Source organism: Labrus bergylta, chromosome 8 (genome assembly GCF_963930695.1).
Source record: "Labrus bergylta chromosome 8, fLabBer1.1, whole genome shotgun sequence".
Taxonomy (NCBI): domain Eukaryota; kingdom Metazoa; phylum Chordata; class Actinopteri; order Labriformes; family Labridae; genus Labrus; species Labrus bergylta.
The window spans coordinates 4820645-4841594 of record NC_089202.1 but is presented as its reverse complement, the minus strand read 5'-3'; the positions used below and the strand labels follow the sequence as shown (position 1 = coordinate 4841594).

Genomic DNA, 20950 nt, shown 5'->3' with positions numbered 1-20950 from the left:
TGGAGCTCTGTGCATGTATGTTACTGCATGAGACTCACAGGTACAGAAGAATATCTCGATTATTTCAAGCAATTTATTCAAGTCAACGCTAACGAGACAGTTTTATACTTGTTACTGCTCACTGTTTTGCCCATTTTAAGACTTGATGAAGACTTTTTGATTGAAAACTAATGTGTTCCATTCTACTTTAAGACTTTAGGTTAAAAATAGTCATTGTACAATGCTTTCACTATAGTCTATTTATACACCAGTGCAAAATGAGTACTATTGGGATTCAACAGGAGAGATGGCTCAGAGCATTACTGTCTGAGCAAAGTAGAAATGAAGTCAGCAGATCTCCACTGATCACATTATTTATGTATTAGTTTATGAAAATGAAGTTTGTAAACAGTTCAATAATCTGATTGTCAACAGTAATGTGTGAGGCATCAGAGTAAGTCTCTTTCAAGGATGCAGTGAAGCATGATAAGGTCAATCTATGTGCTTATTAAATAACTAAAAGCAAAGTTCATTTCCCTACATGAGGATGTAATCCTCTGAGCTTTAACTGGTAGCTGCTGGGCTAGTTTTTTTTGGTCCCAACCTATGACTCACAGAAGTGGCCATTACTGTATTCTGAAGAGCACTCAGTTTGAAGCATTTGTGTATTAGTCTAGTTAAAACCTGACTGACTCTACAGGAGCACAGCTACCAACCTAACAGTGTCTCATAAATTAACACTCTGCTTAAAAAAATACATACCAGAAAAACCCTATAAATGAACTAATGTGGCTGTTCTGTAGACATCAGAGTCGTCTCTGTTTTCCTGTTGTGGATGTTCCTGCTCACTGTGATTACACTTTAACTACCAACCTTTCTTTGCTGCAAACAAGCGATGAACAGCAAAAATGGCATCCCAAAAGATGAGATCAGGGGATGTTATAGAAAGGATACATTATAGAGTTTTTTTGCTGACTGTATACTCAGCAGTATTTTGGGCTCTAAGTAAGGGGATGAAGCAGAGCTATGCCTCCTGTAGCATGTAGGCACTGTGGGCTGGTATACTGTCTAAATACAATACATCTCACATTTACTGTAAAAAGGGAATGACTGAGTACCATTGTATGAAGCTGTAAATCCAATGACCTCTTGGATGCTTGCTAATATGTAAATATTAACATAGAAAACAGAGCTTAGTGGTATAAATTACGCCAGGAGGCATTCTTATTGATCGGACACATATGGACAAAGCACAATTATCATTTTTTTGAAGACATCATTTGGGGAATTGAACCTGAACTGAATTTCAAGAAACAATGTATAAATGCAAGTTACACAGTGGCAGTAAGTAGAGCAGAGGCAAGTATCTAAGATTCTTCTGAACTTGTCACAGAAGGTCAAGAGAAATAACAAGGATTGGTGGCTGATCAAACTCAGAGAGCAAAGACCAGTTAGGATTCTGAAGACATTTGGGTACCCTGAAGACTTCTTTAATTAATGAAAGGATAACAATGCTTAAATCAAGTGACACCTTGTCAAAACTGTAGTCAGGAGCTGCTCAGGATGCAAACTCTTCTAAAATGTTGGTGAGAACTTTGGCTGCTCTGCATGCTCTAGATGTGTCCATTTCCTTATCAAATCACACAGCCTGCTTGTCAGTGTACCAACAAAATGAGTCTCAAATTAATTCTCAGTAGAAAAGCTCTGGGCTTCACATCCTTATATAATCAGATTATAGCCATGAGTCCCTACATTAGTCTGCTACATGTTAACAAATTAAAACTGAGCCATACACTGATATTATCCTTTTTTCCAGCAAATGTCTGACACTTAAGTTATCCCCCCCCTACAAGTCAACCTCACATTTAGTCTACTATCAACTCATCCCTCCATCTCAGTCCCCCTATCCAAATTCTATCTCTCTATGTATCCCATTCTTCATCTCTGTCACCTCTCTGCTATCCCTTTTACCTCTCGTTTATTCTTTAATTTCTTATCATCTCTTCCCCCTCTTTTCTCTCTCATGCTTTTTTAGCCATTTTCTTCTTTCTGTTGTTCTGTTCTGAATCCTATCTCTGCCTTTCTCTCTCTCTGCTCCCTCTGTCTTCATTCCCCAGGGGGTATTATCTCAGTCGGAGGCAAATCTGCCCAATTATAAACCTCATCTCCTCTCTCTCTCTCTTACACACGCATATATATATATGTACACACACACACACACACACTCACAAACACACACTGGATGCTTCTGCATCCGACCCCCTTCATATACACACACTCCTCTCAGTCTAATGCATACACACACAAATAAGCAGCACAAGCACAAAAAAACATCTCCCTACTTTGCTCTTCTTCGCTGTCTATTTCATTGCATCCTAACACACACAGTTACACAAACACACACACATACATGCTCACAAGCCACCCCTCCCCTTCTCTCTCTGTCACACCTTAAAAAAGCCAATTATACACACTTCCTCCCTATTCCTCTTCTCTGCTCAGTTTCCTCTCCCTTCTTTCTTGCCATCGCAACACTGATCTGGAGTGAACCACAACTAAAAGATGGAAGAAAGAGGAGAGGGGGAGATAGGAGAGGGACCCAAAATAGAGGATAGGGAAAAAGGTAAAAATGGAAACAAGAAAGGAGGAGAGAGAGCGGAAATTATGAAGCTGAGTAGATTGGAAAGTAGGGGTAAGGGGATGGATAAAGTAAAAATAGAAAAGAGTAAGAGAGGAGAGGAGAGGAGAGGAGAGGAGATGGGAGGAGAGGAGAGGAGAGGAGAGGAGAGGAGAGGAGAGGAGAGGAGAGGAGAGGAGAGGAGAGGAGAGGAGAGGAGATAGCATTAATTGCTCAGGCAGTTTAGTGCTAGGTTGACGTTTTCTTGTTGAGAGGAGAGCTGATTGGTCGATAATGATGCTGACTACTGAACTGCTGCACTGCTGACCCAATGAAATAGAGAGAGGAAGAGGTGGCAGAGGTTTTGGGGAGGCAGGTGGAGAACGAACAGAATGAGAGACAAGTGGAAGACAGTAACAGAAAGAGAGATAAATTAAAAACGAGATATAAATAGATTCATGAGCTGCAATTACAGTTCTGGGCTAAAACACACACACACACACACACACACACACACACACACACACACACACACACACACACACACACACACACACACACACACACACACACACACACACACACACACACACACACACACACACACACACACACACACAGCCAACAATGTTTGTGAATGTGTTTTTCCAAACATTAGTAATTTACTACATTCATTATCCAATTCTAGACTAAAGCTGCATCCCTATGTGTATAATCATCTTTGCCTTGCTAGTCATTGCTTTTTATTAAAACGCTAAATCCCAAACTTGCTCTTTAATGGACCTTAACCGACCCAACTTCGAAAAAGTGTTCTCACTCCAAGACATAAACCTCAAATTTGACTTCCCCCTCAGGATTCACTGCAATCAATAGCAATTGACAGGCAATTCTAATATTATTGATTTTCTGAGTTTCACTATAAAGTACAAAAAGATTGCCTTTGCCTCATTCACACACAAACACATACACATACACATATACACACAGAGTCAAGGTTATTGACCGGAATAAGCACAAATCTGCAGCATGACAGTAGGTTGAGGAAAACAAGATGTCAACAAGTAACATGACAATTACTAATGCTGGTGGAGTGGGTACGTGATACATGAGCGCTGAGTAGTGGGGTTATTGACAGCAGGGCCTCTATGTTGTCATTCAGTAATAATTGTACTAGTGACTGGGGAAGAATGACATAACCAGAGGTTTGTTTATCTTTTAAAGCAGAGACAGGTTCAGTCTTCCCTCTCTCCATATAGAATAGAATAGAATAGATGTTTATTGCCATTTTCACAGGTACAGGACAGTACAGGTACATTGGAATTCTTGCGTTTCTCCCTGAGTCAGCTTCTACAAAAAGTTAAAATTATATATAAAATAGAATATCATTATAAGAAAAGAAGAGTAGAAAAGTAAAAATAAGTTGTAGTAACAGCTAAGTAAATTAAAATAAACTGTACAGAAGTTATACACTGTATTAAAGTAAAGATATAATACAACAAAAATAACAAGGGGAACACTGTACAATGAAATGAAAATATAAATATGTTTTCTTGTCTCTACTTTCTACATCTCTTATTGCACCTGAGGTTATTGCACACATATTAGGTGTACTATAAACCGACATACTGTACCTTGTTGGTATAGTGGCTCCACTCCACTGAGATTACACAGCAAGGCAACTGCATTCTGGACCAGTCCACTGTTAACATTACTGCTGTTTGCCTACAGAAGGTAAGAAAAGACAATTAGATTACTGGTCAGCTTACAACAACTTGTACTTCATGTGAAATTGGTTTACATTTTCTCATCTAACATCTAACTAATTGTTATCACTTGAGGTTGATAATATATTGTCGTGTTTCCATCAGACATTACACTCACAACACAAAACGCCAGCACTTACATATCAACCCACATCTAAATTTAGAATATGTCATTACCAATACAGAAGGAACCACGGTACTGAGTTTGGATGAGTGGCTGAGAGGTGCCAGTTCATCTCCTAAACTTTGTCAAGACGCTCAAATGACAGGACAGAAGGTGCAAACAGACTGCTACTGCTATCCCTCCACTAGATCCTTTCTGTCAGTCCTGTTTGTCACACATATGTGAAACTGTTGACTGGACACCATACGGCTGGCAACACTAGAGAAGACAAACGTTCTTGTCATTTCACTTACTGGACTTAGTACTAATTTGTCTACAGCATGTCTTGTGGTTACTCCTGAGTATTTGTGAAGTTACTTTATATAATGGTAAGCAACTTTCCCATATTTAAAGACTTAATTTTGTCAGTGTTAATAGTATCTGTGTTGTTATTAAATATAATGTTTGGGTATTGTGTATAAATGACATGTGTTAATGAAGCTCGGAAATACAGCTATTTCTGAGATAGAAAAGATGTTGATGTTCCTTTTGAGAAGGAATAATATGCTCAATTTACGGTAAAAATGGTTATTAGGAGGACACAATGTTGAGCATGAGACTGAATTAATTCTGTATATTTAAAGATGCTGTCATGATGACCTGTGATAATAGGTTAGCTGCATACACAAACAAGTAGCAAAGCTGCAGTCTGAACTTTCCTCCTCCTCCCCTTCCCCTCCTTGGCTTTCTTTCCCTTTGTTTCTACCTCTTCACTTTCTCCTCCCTACAAATCTGTCTCTCCTTCCTCCAACAGTTATTCACATCTCCTCTCCCTCCTGCCCTCATTTCACTATTTGATCCTCTCTGAGATACACCAGCTCTGCCTGCGGGCTCTGTGCGCATCAGTGTGATCTGTGTACGTGCTGATAAGCCTGCCTGCTGCTCATCATGTGCAGGAGCCTGAGGCTAAGACAATGACATCAATTTGCACCTAGGACAACCTGCCCGTCAGTTACAACGAATGACAAAGATAATCTATTTTGATCTTTATGGACTAATAAGCTGTGAAAGGACTACTACGTACATCACAGAATGCAAAACCACCTTACAAAGAACAACGAGGGAAGGCAAACAAAAATGAACGTAGTGACTTACTGTCCTGCACTTTAAAGGATTCAACATTTATTTGTATCTACAAAATACACCTCTCAAGTTCTGCAAAAAGTATTTGACTACAGCCCTCTCTGTAAACTCTACGGCCTCCTGATCCACAAAAACAAACCCATAAAGAACCATGGTCCAGCCAGCTTTCTGAAGTCCTTTCATGTCTGAAGCAGAACCACTTCATCATCTAGACAAATACAATTAAGTGAGTTTCTCCATGACAAGTGTGATCACCAGTGACAGGTGAAATCAATCCAGATCACAGTGTTTCAGGCAGCATAAATCAATCCAAACGTGAGCAATACAGACTGCACTAATGGATCCTTACATGAGCGGTTCAGACAGGAGTAAACAATCAGGAGAGGAGTTAATCAGGCCGTGTGGAAAGCAGTGTTTAACATTCTGCATCAGCTAGTCGGGGCTGGACAGGCAGCCAAGCAGAACACTGATTATTTAGTGTGTGTGTGTGTGTGTGTGTGTGTGTGTGTGTGTGTGTGTGTGTGTGTGTGTGAATGGTAAAAACCCTAAATTGTTTTCTGCAGCACAAGTGAGTTTATTTGCTGAAAACAGATTGTGCTGTATCAGTGTTCATTAGATAGTGTATATGCAAAAAGGGTCAGGTGAAATAAATTGTTTACTGAAAACGTTGTTATGCTCGGCTGATAACAGACTAGCGCTGTGTGTTTATGTAAGATCTTAATAGTGGAGTCCATATTCCCACTCTATTAACCCTCCATCCTCTCTAAGGCTGACCTGCCAGTCAATTACAGCAGCCCTCTAATAGGTCAACACCACTCAGACTCATTTACATGAATACATGGAGGAGGGCTACATGGAGCGAGGGAGAGGAAGGTTGTTACTGAGCTGTAATAAAATCTAGCAGTAATGCCATGAAACAATACAAATTGTGATACCAGAGTTTGATTAACTGATTGTAAGACTGTTTAGCAGATTGACTGATTCCCTGAGTGACAGAAAAAAACAAGCACCTTTCCGATTGGCTGAGTAAAAAAGTGATTCATTGATTAAATGAGATTGGTTTCTAACCATGATGAGTTGAAGGACTGTTGGTAGGATCCTGCTGTGTTTGATCAACCTGAAAAGGAAGAAGAAAAATACACATTGAAGCAAAAGGTAGAGGGACCAGGGTGAGAAATTAATTTAATTTAGAGGCAATTCACCGGCCTGTTCACGCATTCACACACACGCCTGCATGCACATACACCAGGCTTTTTCATCTTCATTAAGGTTAGAGTTCCGCTACAACAACTCCTGCTTGGTACCAGTGGAATTGAAGAGAGGAGAAAAGAGAAGACATGATGGGAACAGATGAAGCGAGACAAGGTGAGAGAGGAAAGGGAAGGACACGAAAGGAGGAGATGACAGTTAATGAGAAGACGAGGTAAGGGAAGATAACATTTGGAGGAGAAATGAAGTAGAGGATTAAGAAAGGGGGAAATATTGTTGCGGAGATGGACAGAGGAGTGGAGAAACAGCTGAAAACAAGGAAAGGAGTGATGTGGATGAATTCACATTTGCAACCAACTTCTATGAAGGTGATGTATCAAAACAGTTGTTCATATTCTGACATGGACACATAATGAACTTGTGTATGCATTTGTGTCTGTTTGCATCAGAAATCAAGAAAGCATTCTGAATGTTATGGAACAACGCCAGCTAAAGTCAGATTGGTGTGACTATGTCAAAGGAAACAAAACCTGTCTGCTGATTAAAAAAAATTGTCTTTATATTAATCATGACGTAAAGTTCATCCAGCAGGAACACAAACCTGTGTTTGAACAAGATGTGTTTAGACTGTTCTGCAGTGAAGTTAGTGATATGTTTTGGTAACCATATTATAATAATGATGTGACAATCCTCAGAACCATCACCATATGAAAAGAAAACTGCCCAAACACTCAAAACAATATTTTCATGCAACCAACCTGCTTCAACATTCAAATTGTTACATTTCACCATTCTTTTGAGTAATATGTTATAAATGTCTCCTTGAATGAGTTTTTCCAATTCATTTATGACCTCAGGTTGAAAGTATGTTTTTAAAAATATTAATGCCGTATATTTGATTTTTTTTTAACTGAATTGTGAAAAGAGTGGTAACAAGAGTGGTAACAAGCACCAACAAATCTGCTGATCAATCAGCTTTCAATTGTGTCAAAACAAGATATATATACTGTATATCATTTTTCATATGAGCAAATTACTTAAAGAAACATGGCACTGTAGACACTTCCTATAATTCTGTAGTTCCCTTTTATTGGCTATTTGATCCTCTTATCATAAAGTACTGTATATTTGTTCCTCTACACAGTCTGGTTCTTTTATAAAGGGTTAAATGTGTCTGTGTTTTTGTGTGTCTGAGTGTGTCATGTGGGTGTTTATGTTTGCTGTGGTGATGGATGGCCTCCCATTAGGTAGGCGACAGTCTGTGAGAAGAGAGGACAGGCCAGGCCAGCACGACATGATAAACTGGAACACCTTTAAACTGGCAGCCATACTTCAATAAACTCAGCAGCACACAGCAGCAGACATCAGACAAACCAGGACACAACAGACTGCCTATAATACTACACAGATGAGATGACCCTCACTGCATGTCATACATCATCAGCATAAGCCTTGTATCACATTAGATTTTAAACTAATAAGCTTGATTAAACCTCTGCTCTGCTCGTCATCTAATTCAGCCGTCATATTAGAAGCATACTCTGGGATTCATTTTTTAAAAGGCCGTCATTGACTTTGTTATTTTTGAAGAAAAAATTACATTTAACATCACACAAAAATTCATGATTTGAATGTTTTAGTGGAATATCTTCGGTATATTGCAAGGTACTAGAAAGTTATTCACAAGTGTTTAAATAAGAGTAGGTCAGACTGTGTACATATAATAACAGAATATTATTGTGTGAAAACTCACTTTGTTTTCCAAAAGGCTTCAGTAATTAGATGGTGAATTGGTTTTTGCAACAAGGAGTATGTGTTGAAGTTTCAACGAGTGAAAAAAAAAAAAACCTTACGGAGGAATTGAGAAATGAACTGTTTAAGATAAGAGATTATTCTGCCCATCCAAACTAGTTCAACTTAAAAGAAAATACTACCTGACACGAGGTTGATAAGTACTGCATGCGTTAACGTATTAGAGCACATTCACACACATGTGGCTGACAGACACGTCTAACAACATTCAAATACTGATACTTGAGCGCACACATGTACCACACTGCATGAGGTTCTTTGGCTAAAGGTCACAGTAAATGTAGTTGTTTGAAGGTGTGTCTGGGCTGTGATAATGCAGAGAGAAACAGCAGGCTGCCTTCCCAACGTTAATGTCCCCAATTTACCATCTAATTACCGCTCGGCTGGCTTCATAGCCACACTTATCTAACCAAGACCCAGGCAATTTAATTTCTGATTGTATATCCACAGTGATGGAGGGAGAGTTGTGGAGAGAGGACATAGAAAAAGAGAGGACTGTGGACTAATGTTAATAAATTAGAGATGGTGAGAGAAAGAGATCAAAGGAGACGGGGGAAAAAAAACGTAAAATATTGTTAATAATGTCAGAGGAAAAGAAAGGAGAGGGAAAAAAAAGAGATGTAGAGAGAAGAGTGCTGACACCAATTTGAAAAGTTCACGTCACGCTACTTGTGTCAAGGGAAGAGGGGGATGAGGAGAGGTGGAGGAGGAGAAGGATGGAGACGAGAGGGAGTAATAGAACTGATAAGAGTAACAGGGGCGTGTTCAGCAACGAGGGTGAACTCTGAACTGAGGGAGGGGTGGACGGAGCTGGAGAGAGGGGGATATTTGTGATAAGAGGTATGTCGAGTTAGTATTGCTCAAGAAGATAAAATAAATAGAGTAGGGAAGTGCGAAGGGGAAAACACAGCAGAAGGTTTATTATGATGATTATTTTTAAACAAATCATTAGTATTGATTAATGAAAGGTTAAATGTTGAATTTGAGATGAGCTTAATTTGCCCATTTCTGTGCATCTGCCAAATGACGGATTAATGGACAGAAAGTGATCCTGAGTGAAAAACAGGATAAATTCTGTTTTTGCCTACGTTTTGAGAAGATGCACGCTGATTCATGCAGCCTCTGTGATTATTATGTTATCCTTTCTGTCCAAGCACACCAACCTTTGTCCAGACTTTCTCTCCTTTCAAAGGTCAATTTTCCTACATCAATCTAACTCAATTTCCCGGCCGAGCCCCTTCCTCCTTTCTTCCCTCCATCCATTTTCTATTCTTTCTATTCCTTTTACACTGTCGCCTCTTTTTTCCCTCACTTTTCTGTCTCTGTCTGCAGCTGAGAGGAGAACACAGATAACCAGACAATTAAGACTTACTGACAGCTGCTGTCAGAACACATCTGTCAAACACGCAAACATCAGACAGGCATGTACACCCCACACACACATATGTACACATACACAGGTGAGTCTACTCATGGTAAGAAAAAGGATCAACAAACTGGCTGTACAACAAAACATCTTTTAAATTCCTGAATTGTTAATTTTTCACATAATGCAGTTGTAAATTCTTCTATGAATCAAGCACATTTTTAAATGTCTTAATATTTGAAGAATGGGCAGTACAGTTTGTAAGAACTTTAGAGGTATCAAGTGTATTAAGATATATCCACCCAGCATGTCAAGTCTTTACTTGTCTTAGCTGATACAGCTTCTTGTGCCTGCCACTAAACTGATTACACATTTAGAAAAGCGCAGCTTTAAGAGGGTTGAAAAAGGTGTAGCTGAATGTAGATAAGCAGCAGCTGAGCTGGTGATGCTGTTAGCTCTCAATGTGCACCAACACCATCAATAAATAAATATTCAACAGTGTGTATTCGTGAGTGATACAGTGGGGGGAAAACATCCCTGCAAATAGTGTGTTTTTGCATGTGGTTTTAAAAAACATTCATGGTGTTCCACAGTGCTGCCACACTACACATAGAGCGCTTAAATGTGTGCAGTTTGGTGTCTGCCTGCCAGGACTATAAAACAATACCAAAGTGTGTACTTGATTTAAGACCAAGAGACAAACGGAGACAAGATATGTACTGTCCACATTCAATTTCAGTTACTATGAGGTTGGAATACAGAAGGTGGGAGGTGGGTTCATTTATTATTCAATAGAATTATTTCGTATTAACTTCATCAAATTGTGATTAGTAAACTTGGTTTGGAAAGGTTTAGTAAAATCATTAATTTGAGACCTCAACAGTGCTTTGCTGTCTCCATGTGTAATTCAGGTGAGTATCTGATCGAGTGTGTACATTACCTGCACATCTGTCCGCTGTGTTCAGTCAGCGATAGCAGCAGTTTGAGTGCGTAGAGCGGAACGGCCTCTGCAGCTCGAAGAAGAGGCTCATACCTAGACACAAACATGCAAGAGTACAACATTTGGCTTTGGTAGTGTTAATAATTGATGTACTGTTCTGATCATTAGTAACAGGGTGTAAACTGGAACAGATCTGCAGAGAGGGGTGGAGAAGAGGGGGAGGGGAGAACTACAGTTTAAATAGGGGAAGGAGAGAAAAGAAAATATGGGTGGAAGAGCAGAGAAGACACATTTTGGAGCCAATGGGGGAAGAAGACGGGAGAGTATGGAGGGGAAATGGGGGTTGAAGTTGAACAAAAGGTGACGATGAAGCAACCATGAAGAGAAGAACATTTTAGAAACGGAGATAGAAACAATAATGCTATAGGAAGAGACATTATGGATCCATATATTATGGAGGAAACCAAGAAAAACAATCCTTAGATGTCAATGTGTTTTTTTATACCTTTGTTACTAAGAATGATGTAAATGTCACTTAAATTGTCTGTCTACGTAGATTGCAACATGCCTGTCAGTGAGCTGTATCTAACAAGCACAAGGATATGACATGGACCCAAAGAAGCACAACGCAAGACTCAGAATACTTCAATATATAGTACCATTTTAAAGTAGTAGAGGTAACAATAAATCATCCTTATATCACTAGAATCCATAGAAAACGATCTCCTGTGGCAAAACATTACAGATTGTTCAAGAATAGATGATTGTTGAATAATAGTTTTTATTTCAGGAAATCAGAGCCTTACCTCCGTAAAGCCAAAAAAAAAACTTCATATAGGAGGGAAAATGTATTTGACTTGTGTTAAAAAAGAGGGTGTAAAAGAGGGTGAGTGGGGATAGATATTTTCTGTTGACCGTCACAGTTGTAGAGTCAAGTCATTTTTTTTGCTTTGTATTAGGGCTGGGAAATATATTGAGTTTTTAAGATATATCGATATATTTTCAAACAAGATGACAAGACAATATCGTTAACATCGATATAGTTTATGTTGCATTAAAATCACATTATCTGTAGAGCTGCTGGTTCACCTTTTTCTAATTTCTATCTGTCCCTCTTCACCCTGCTCCTTCTCTCTCCCTCTCTGAGCCAAACTCAAAAATATGAATGAATAACAAAACACACAACTGTGTTTATTTTGTTATGCAGAAAAGGACGATTTTGTATTTATTTTAACATTTTTATTTAATTATATTACTTTTTACTTTCACAAACAGGTAGTTTATTTTTCATGTACAACTTACTGTAAATAAAAGAATATATCGCCATTCAGCTAAAAAAATATTGAGATACAAGTTTTGGACCATATCACCCAGCCCTACTTTGTACTGGGTTATTTTCAGTCTTTTGTTTGATAAACAGTTAAAACTTCTTGACTTTGATTCTATTTTAAATGAATGTGTCTTAGTTACAAACCCAATTAGGGCCAGATCTACTAAGAATGGATTGCGCCCACTAGCACCATGAATTGCCCTCAAAGTTGTCCTGCTCCGGGCAGTTTACTCTTGTTTTGCGTATTAATGTGGAGAAAAACCGTCTGCACCTCTACTCTGAACAGAGCTGTTTTTTCCCACATAAAGATGATGAGCCAGGAGGGGAAACTGTTTCAGGTTTTATTATTCCCTTATTTACATAGACGCAAACGAGGCAGGCGCATCTTGTACACTTTGTACTTGGCAGTGAAGTTTGCGTGCATTTCACCCTTTGCGCGTGCTTTGTGAATTTCATCTTCAAATTTTTTTTCATCAAATGTCTTATGGAACTAGTAGCCACTTCTCCAGCTGTACAGGCTCTAATACTGTGTCACTGTTCAGGTTGTATTAGAGCGTATATATAGTGGGGAACTTACACAAAAGACAAGGTTGTACCTCAGAGGGGGGAAAGGTTGGTGTAATACTTAGAAATAATAACAACAATACCATTGGCACAATAAGTAGAGCAGTTCTTCTTCTGAAGAAACAAAAACTAAAAGTTGAAAACAGAAACGCTCTCAAGCCGCCAGACAAACCTTTGAATCAGAGACTTATTGATGAGAGTCAACATCTGATTACGAGAGCTTCCATTTTCTCCTTCTGCTGCCCTTCGTCCTTTCTCTCCTCCCTGCTTCTTTATGTCCATCCCCTCGTCTTCCTCACCTCCATCACTTTCCTGGACCAGCAGGACAAGACTGAGCTCGGACAGGACCCTCAAAACAAACACTGACCATTCCACTGGAACACACAGACAGAAGAGGGAGAGTTTTCATATCGTGTACACAAGTGTTAAGGCTTAATAATATAGTAGCATTCAGTAGCAGCTTTCATGCCTGCACACACTGGGTAATAGATCTTCTACTTGCATTTGCTTCCAAGGGGACTTACACCGGATATTGGTATTGAAGAACTTCATAATATCACATGGTTATGACTTTACTTGATATATTTCAGCATTTCCTTTAATGAAGTCATTAGAGCTCAAAGCTAAGACAACATTCATGTACTGGCTCCAAAAACAATTATTAGCTCAACACCCATTACACCATAATATTATTAACTGGATAAAGCAAGTCTTTAATCGTGTTATTGATTTGGTATATTTTATCTTTATCTATTATCAGTGTTTCATCTTACTATCCTATTTTCTGCTTGTATGCACAGTATCTGGATTTGTTTTATAACACTGAAAACAAGTGGAAAGAATGAAGGTCCCCAGCTGCGCTCTTCTCATCAGCTCTTTCCTATCTGCCATTTCCTCTGTTCTGCTCGCTCTCCACTCTCCTGCCTCACTCTGACATTTGCTTCTCTTTCCACATCTCCTCTGTCTTGTTCTCTTTTCCTTCTTTCAAAAAAGACCCACCATCTTTCTCACCGTTTCTGCTGAAAGCCAGCGTCGTCAGAGGAGGCAGAATGGCATCTACAACCTTTAAGAGACAAACATAGACACTTAAAAAAAGAAAGTACGACACTGTATTGTCTTTTATAAGGCTTCTCTAAAAAGACTGATAACCTACTCAAGTAGAGCTATTCACAGGGTATTACAGTCAAATATTTGTTTTATTAAGTGCATTTATTAGACAAGAATGACCTATTGTACCACGGGTCAGCTTGAAGTTGTTTTAATGTGCATTCAGTTAAATCTGTACATTATGTCTCTGTTCCAAAAATAACTTTAATGTAAAAACGAGCTACATTTGGTATCTGTAAAAATGAATGAATGGCTTTTATACGTAGAAGTTTGTATTCAGTTTCACTATTTAACATAAGATTATTAAGAATAGCTCAGTGTGGTCTTTCCTTTTCTCTTAACAGAGGAACAAAGTGCACAACTTGATATTCAGACAATGTAAAAACAGGATACATATTCCATTAAAGTAAACAGAAGACACTGTACTATATTAATTCAGGAGACATCAACCACACAGACCAGTATCAGAGGATCAAATTACTATGGAAATGCACTGTTGAATGATCTCTTTGATCAAACACACACACAAACAAATGTACTACAACTGTCAAAGCCCCTTTTTAGGCATGAATCTAAATTGCATGAATTTGCATGATTACTAATATTGCCATAGAAACAACACTAATGCTGAGCGAGTGTGTGAGGTCATTACATTGAAAGCCAGAGAAAGGAAACTACAAAGGATGTTGTCCACCACTTAATGGTTTTGTATTAATATCACAACCTTCAAAAGGCTAGGCAGAGTGTGTGCGCATGGAGAAAGGCTCGGTGCAATTTACATAAACTGTGAACCATGGCTGACGTGTTTGTTCATTGTTGGAAATCCTCTTATAACGGAACAGTTTTCACCACTTTGCTTTACAGCAATAGAAACAAAGAAGTATATAAAATGTTAAAAATGTATCATGTTGTGTATGCTTAATATTTTACCTCTTTCAATTTTTACAAGTCAGAGGCAAAAGCTGCAAACGTTTGCTCTTTTTCCTCGAGTAAACGACCAAACACACCTCATGTGGACATTGTTGATGACGAAATGCAAAAGAAAATACATTTCCCCGGTATCCCTGCTATGCTGAAGCCACTGTACATTATTTTTTCCACAGCAAGTAGACTATTAGCATGTAGCTTCTGGATGCAGAGATGCTAAATATATATATATATATATATATATATAAACTTATAAGTATATATAAGTATATATATAATATATAAGTATATATATATTATATATAAGTATATATACTATATAATTCTGCATTATAATGCTTGGATAATGCAGAGGTGCAGCAGACCCTGGAAATTGTCCCTATCTGCCAACACAATGATTTTTTTATGAGGAATTAGCTTCATAGTTTGAAATGTTATTTAGTGATGTAAGTGTTACAACGAGTCAGGCATTCAATATGTTTTTACGACTGTATCCTCTGTACCGGATACTAAGTACTATTCTCCCTGTGCCCCTAAAGCTATTTTTTTTTAATTAGATTTAACATTTGGTCTTTCTCTCTAAATAAAAAAAGTAAAGAACTGCCCTGCATGGCTGCATGAACAATTATTCAGATTTCATCCTGCTCTTAGATGTCCCTATAAAATAAAATAACATGGACCATGTTTATTATAAACACATACCTGCAGGTTTGTTTGTAGTCATAGTATGGAGGCTCATTCATCACACAAGGAGATCACCAGATTCAGCTAGTGACCGATACTATTGGATATCCATGAATCTCTGGGTCTCATACACTGTAAGCTGTTATGAATTACTTTTTTAGATCACAAACTCTCACTGAAGCAATGTCAAAGCAAGTTTGACAAAAAAAAAAGTACCAAGATGATGAATGCATTCCATCGTTAGAGGTTCATAGCTCATGGTTTTGATTCTAGAGTAATATTAACTTTATTAATAACACCAAAACAGTGGGGCTTCAATATCTTAGTACATCATGGTGACTAAAGAGTTAGAGAGTGTTTTAATTGTTTTTCAATATCACAGGTCAATGAAAGACCTTAATGAACTTCAAATCTCTGTGAATTTCTTCCAATCAATAATAAGTTGACCAAGGTAACGCTAACATGGCTAAAATGTAAATTAATGAATTAATGAATTAATGAATTAATGAATTAATAAGATTTATTTTATATTGTGAAAGGGACTGTGTGAAAATAAAAGAGGGTTTTGAAGTTAAACTAAAGGAAAACTTTACTTTGCTACAATGATGATGAGATGTAAATTACGAGTGTGTGTCCTTGTCAAACAGGCAATAAAAGTTAATCTGAGCTGGCTGGTGGTAATTAAAGTGTCTTCCTGTGTTATTGACTATCAGCAGCAGCAAGCTCCCTCTTTGCTCCTCTCTGCTATTCCTCATTTCTCTTCTTTTTTCTCCCTCTGTCCTGTCTGCTTCCTGCTGCTCTTCACTCCCGTATGTCAATAGTCATTAAACACAATCTCACCATCCTCCTGGTACGAACACGTACACATAGAGACACAGAGACACACACACAACAACCAGATGAGTCTTTGTTGGTCCAATAGTTGATTAGTGTCTTTCCTAATAGCGCTCAAGTTCACCCTCTGTCCTCGGACCACTAATAGACAAGTTTAGCAGACTGGAAGACAAACACTGAATATAAAACAAATACATATGATGGAAAGAGCAAAGTGGAAATAGCAGTCCATCCATCAGTCAGTCAGTAAGAGACTTAAACAGACACAAACATACATTGGGATAGTTCTGTATTAGACGGACGCACAGTAAGACAGACAGGAAGTCGGTAACATAATAATTTGTATGCACACTTACGACATTGTGCTGTGGAGTGATGAGAGCATGGTGCTGACTCAGGACTTCAACTATGGACAGAGAAGTCCTGATCAACTCCTCACATACTGCTGCACCTAACAGGGAATCAAGAATCAAACAACTATTACAACAATCTGTAATACTGTTATTGTTTTGATACTGTACTGTTTTATTCAACATGTTTAAACAAATCTCTGCTCAAATAAAATCTTTGTAAGAAGTAACGTACCTAAAGCAATGGTCAGATTAATTTCATTTGACTCAATAGAGGTGATGTAATTCTGTGTGAGAAAGGATGAAAAAGACACATTTACTTATAATTTTTCAGACATGTCATGACCACTGTGTGTTTTTATGATTTTTTGAATGGATATCTCTATCATGTATATCTCTCTGCCTTCATTTAAAGGCGTGAGAAAGACATCGGTATAGTCTTTTCGGTTAGTTTTTCAGATAAGACTATACAATTAAACATGTCTTTTTTAAAATACATTTACTGGTTTTTGGCATTAAAAGCGGTCAAACATACAGTACACTATCATTATCAACACATGACCCCCCCACCATTGACAGCCAATGTTCAAGGAATGGGAGGAAAAGTAAAAAATAAATAATATATTATAAACAAGAATATAGAAGAATATGTGAATCCAGGCAGCTGCTTTGAATTCTGGTACCACTGGATATGCAACTCTACAACACGTTGTCAGAAATGTTGAGATAATACTGATTAAATAAATAAACAATCTTCTTCTAATGATCCTCTGTAATGTTTCTGTCAAAGCACTGAGTGTCCTTGTCAAACAAAATAATTAAGCTATTTTAAATGTTGAAGAACATGACTGTAATAACTGAACACATACCAGGAGCGATCCAGTTTTAGCAAGAAAATCTTCAGATACAATTTGAGCTCTAAAGACCTGTGAAGAGACAGAGAGTCAGTCAAATAGAAGGAGAGGTGATGAGGACACAGAAAGTGATGAAAAAGATTAAGAGCTTTAACACACGTGGAATTCTTTCTCCGGCAAAAATGTTATACACACACTTAAATGACAAACAGTGTCACAGCGTCGAGACAGTTGTCCAGACGGGTACCCGGACCTACACTAAGGTCAAACCTAACCTAACAACATTACATATCCTGTTTATATTAGCAGGTTTACACACATTGTGAATAACCTTGCAGGACAATAAAATCAATAAACGTACCTGTGATGAAACAAGTTCAAGCACAACAGACATTGTTGGCAGAGTGTGTTTAAGCTGTCTACTCTGAGCTGTGGATGGGTGTCTCCTCCCAATCACACCTTGTAATGCACACAAGACGTCCTCTAGAGGAGAGCATATGAGACAAGGGGACACAAAGAAGGGATGAGAGTATGTGCTATGGAGTAACCCTCTGTAACATAAATATACATTTCATTACACCTAGAAACTGTTCAAATGCAAAAACAACAAGAATTGTATTTTCACCATATTTTACAGAAACACATAATTTTTTAAAATTTGATATTCCATTCATGTTTGTACAGAATCAGAAATATGCAAATAGAATCTCAAATGTTGTTACAGATGAGAATGACAGCGTTGAGGTGTGTGTGTATGTGTGTGTGTGTGTGTGTGTGTGTGTGTGTGTGTGTTTATCTGTATTTACCCAGTATTAGTGGTGCAGAGCTTATCAGATATACAGTCAGTAAATCCAGACACTGAGAAAGATATCCGGATTGACCATGGTTCTCTCTGAGGGGTGTGGCTTTACGCAGGTCTCTCTCAAGGTACATTACAAGTCTGGAAAGAAAGACATGTATTGCGTTTCACAACATTTGTTCACAGTAATTGTACATTCATACATTAAGGATGCATGGTGTTGTTTCCTGTTGACTGCTTGTAGTGTTTTAGGATCATTTCTACTGCTCACATTTGCAACTCAATGACTACATGATGAAATGATGCAAGAACTATTAATAAGATGATTTTCCTCAATGAGCTGTACAATTTTAACGGGATGCATAAAAAGGGATGAGATAAACAGATTGAGCAGCTCTAAGTTTGAACAACATTTTTCCCGTCAGACTTCTTGTATTGAACAGTAATCAATAAAATGTTGTTCACAAATTCAGTGCGGAGCAGAAAGGTTACCCTGCTAACTGATATAACTGACACATAAACAGCCCCACATGTGTAACACACACACACACAAACACACACACACACACACACACACAAACACACACACATTAATAAGTATTCAGACACATGCAGAGAGATTCTGAGAGGTCATATTAGTTAACAAATATTGATTCTAAGCTTAAGAGTGGCAGTGGTGCAGAGGCAGTGGAGGATTACTAATGCAGCATGTTCTCCTTATAAAGCTGCATAAAAGATGAGCTTGTAGAGTTTACAGTTACATGGAATTGTGCACTCGGGTGTTACTTTATTAGGGATTCATTGCATTAAAGAAAACTAAAATTGTACTTTATGTACTGTTGTAAATATAGTGAAGAGCAAAGTCAAGTTTTGCTAAAACCATGAATCCAGTATGACCTTCTTGTTATTGTAGATGTATTTAAATTACAAAAGAAATACTATTGGATCAACATTTAACACTGAAACTAATGATAACAACTTGTAGTTGAGAAAAAAAATATGGAGGAAAAAGGGATTTCAACTGATAAGGCAGCAAAACATTAAAATGTTGAGACCATGGTCACAAGTTCCTTGAAGGTCCGCTGCATGAATATTTTAAAAGCTATCAAGTTCAACCAGCACATCTTGCAAGAAACTCCAGTCCATACCCTGCTGAATGTTCATTAGTACTGTGATGGATTAACGTTGGGTCTTTGTAATATAGCAATGAGTAAGGTCTTTTTACCTGCTCTTTAATAATATAAAAACAATGAGTAAGGTCTTTTTACCTGCTCTTTAATAATATAAAAACAATGAGTAAGGTCTTTTTACCTGCTCTTTAATAATATAAAAACAATGAGTAAGGTCTTTTTGTACAGTGTCTGGAGAAAACATTTGTTATGAATTAGCGTTATACAAATAAAAGTGTGCTTACTGCTTAAGTTATCTCGAATAGTGCAAACAAGAGTAACAGCTGGGGGATGAATGTAACGTGACAAAGTGTGTTTTGGCATCTGGTCATCAACAGTGAGAAATCTGAAGATAGTGATAGACCGTTAAAGGGTAATCAGAGTTGCAGTTTCTCCATCAGGAGCCGGTGCTCCGCTGGTGCCATCTTTGGCCCTCCCATAGGCATCTCCACAACCTTGTATTTTAGGTGGGCGCTTTCAATTTACGAACACAAGAAAATAAGAATACAGAGACCAGAGAGGTTGACCAATGGACCAGCTTTCAATCCCACCAACTGCCAGACATTATTATTATCCCATGAGCTCTTACAGTGTTTATTGCTTGAATCATTCTGTACACAATGTCTTATGTAAATGAAACTTTAACATCAATAGACTTTGAAAAGCAATAATAAACCGGTGTATGTTTTTGACCCTATCAATCAAGACAAGGTAGTATGTTTTAGAAATGAATGGGTTGTTGGAGTGACCCTTTCATTTGCTTTAAACATAAAACAGTTTTCAACAAAACAAAGTCAACATTGTCTTTTGACTTCACTAGCCCTGGAAACAAAGCAATGTTTTTCCAATACAAAATGCCTATAAGTATATCTTTTTTTAAACATTTATGTCTTTCTTTGCCTGCCTTTCGCTCTGTCTGTCTGCTCATTTGTCTTCTTGCTAGACTTCTGCCTGTGTGTTCTTCTGTTAGTCTTGCAGCTATTTTGTTCCTGATTGCTAAATAAAGAGAGACAAACTTGCCACCTCTCTGTCACTCACAGTGGGACACTCACAAAGCACTCACACACAACTGACCTACAAGTGGCCAGCTCTGCGTGTGTCTGCGTATGTTGAAAGCCATCACACTCCACTCCCAATGGCAATTTTAACACTTCCTCACTGAGGCCCGTGAAAGTTATCCCCTATACTGACAAAAACACACACCCGCTAACACACATATTTTCATGCCACTGAGGAGCTAATTAAACACAACGTGCCTAGGTGAGAGCAGGACTGAGGGAAAGACGTGTTTCTGTCTGTGTGTGTGTGTGTGTGTGTGTGGTTGAATCATGCCGAGTGCTCGGTGGGAGAGAGACAGGCAGGTCATCTCTGACAGCTCTAACACAGTGAAAAGAGGGAGA

At 38.2% G+C, this 20950-nt stretch overlaps 1 protein-coding gene across 1 annotated transcript in view; it reads right to left on the bottom strand.

Annotated features, from left to right (window-relative positions):
- Positions 1-20950, bottom strand: part of ulk4 (unc-51 like kinase 4) — a 74760-nt gene that overhangs the window by 17777 nt on the left and 36033 nt on the right. Inside the window, exons 23-32 of the mRNA XM_065957747.1 lie at positions 18389-18522; positions 17944-18065; positions 17598-17654; positions 16964-17015; positions 16735-16829; positions 13826-13889; positions 12999-13200; positions 10933-11025; positions 6674-6722; positions 4228-4318 (exon numbers count right to left, since the gene is read on the bottom strand). Of these exons, the coding sequence (XP_065813819.1) occupies positions 4228-4318; positions 6674-6722; positions 10933-11025; positions 12999-13200; positions 13826-13889; positions 16735-16829; positions 16964-17015; positions 17598-17654; positions 17944-18065; positions 18389-18522 (959 nt within the window). The remainder of the gene's footprint in view (positions 1-4227; positions 4319-6673; positions 6723-10932; positions 11026-12998; positions 13201-13825; positions 13890-16734; positions 16830-16963; positions 17016-17597; positions 17655-17943; positions 18066-18388; positions 18523-20950) is intronic.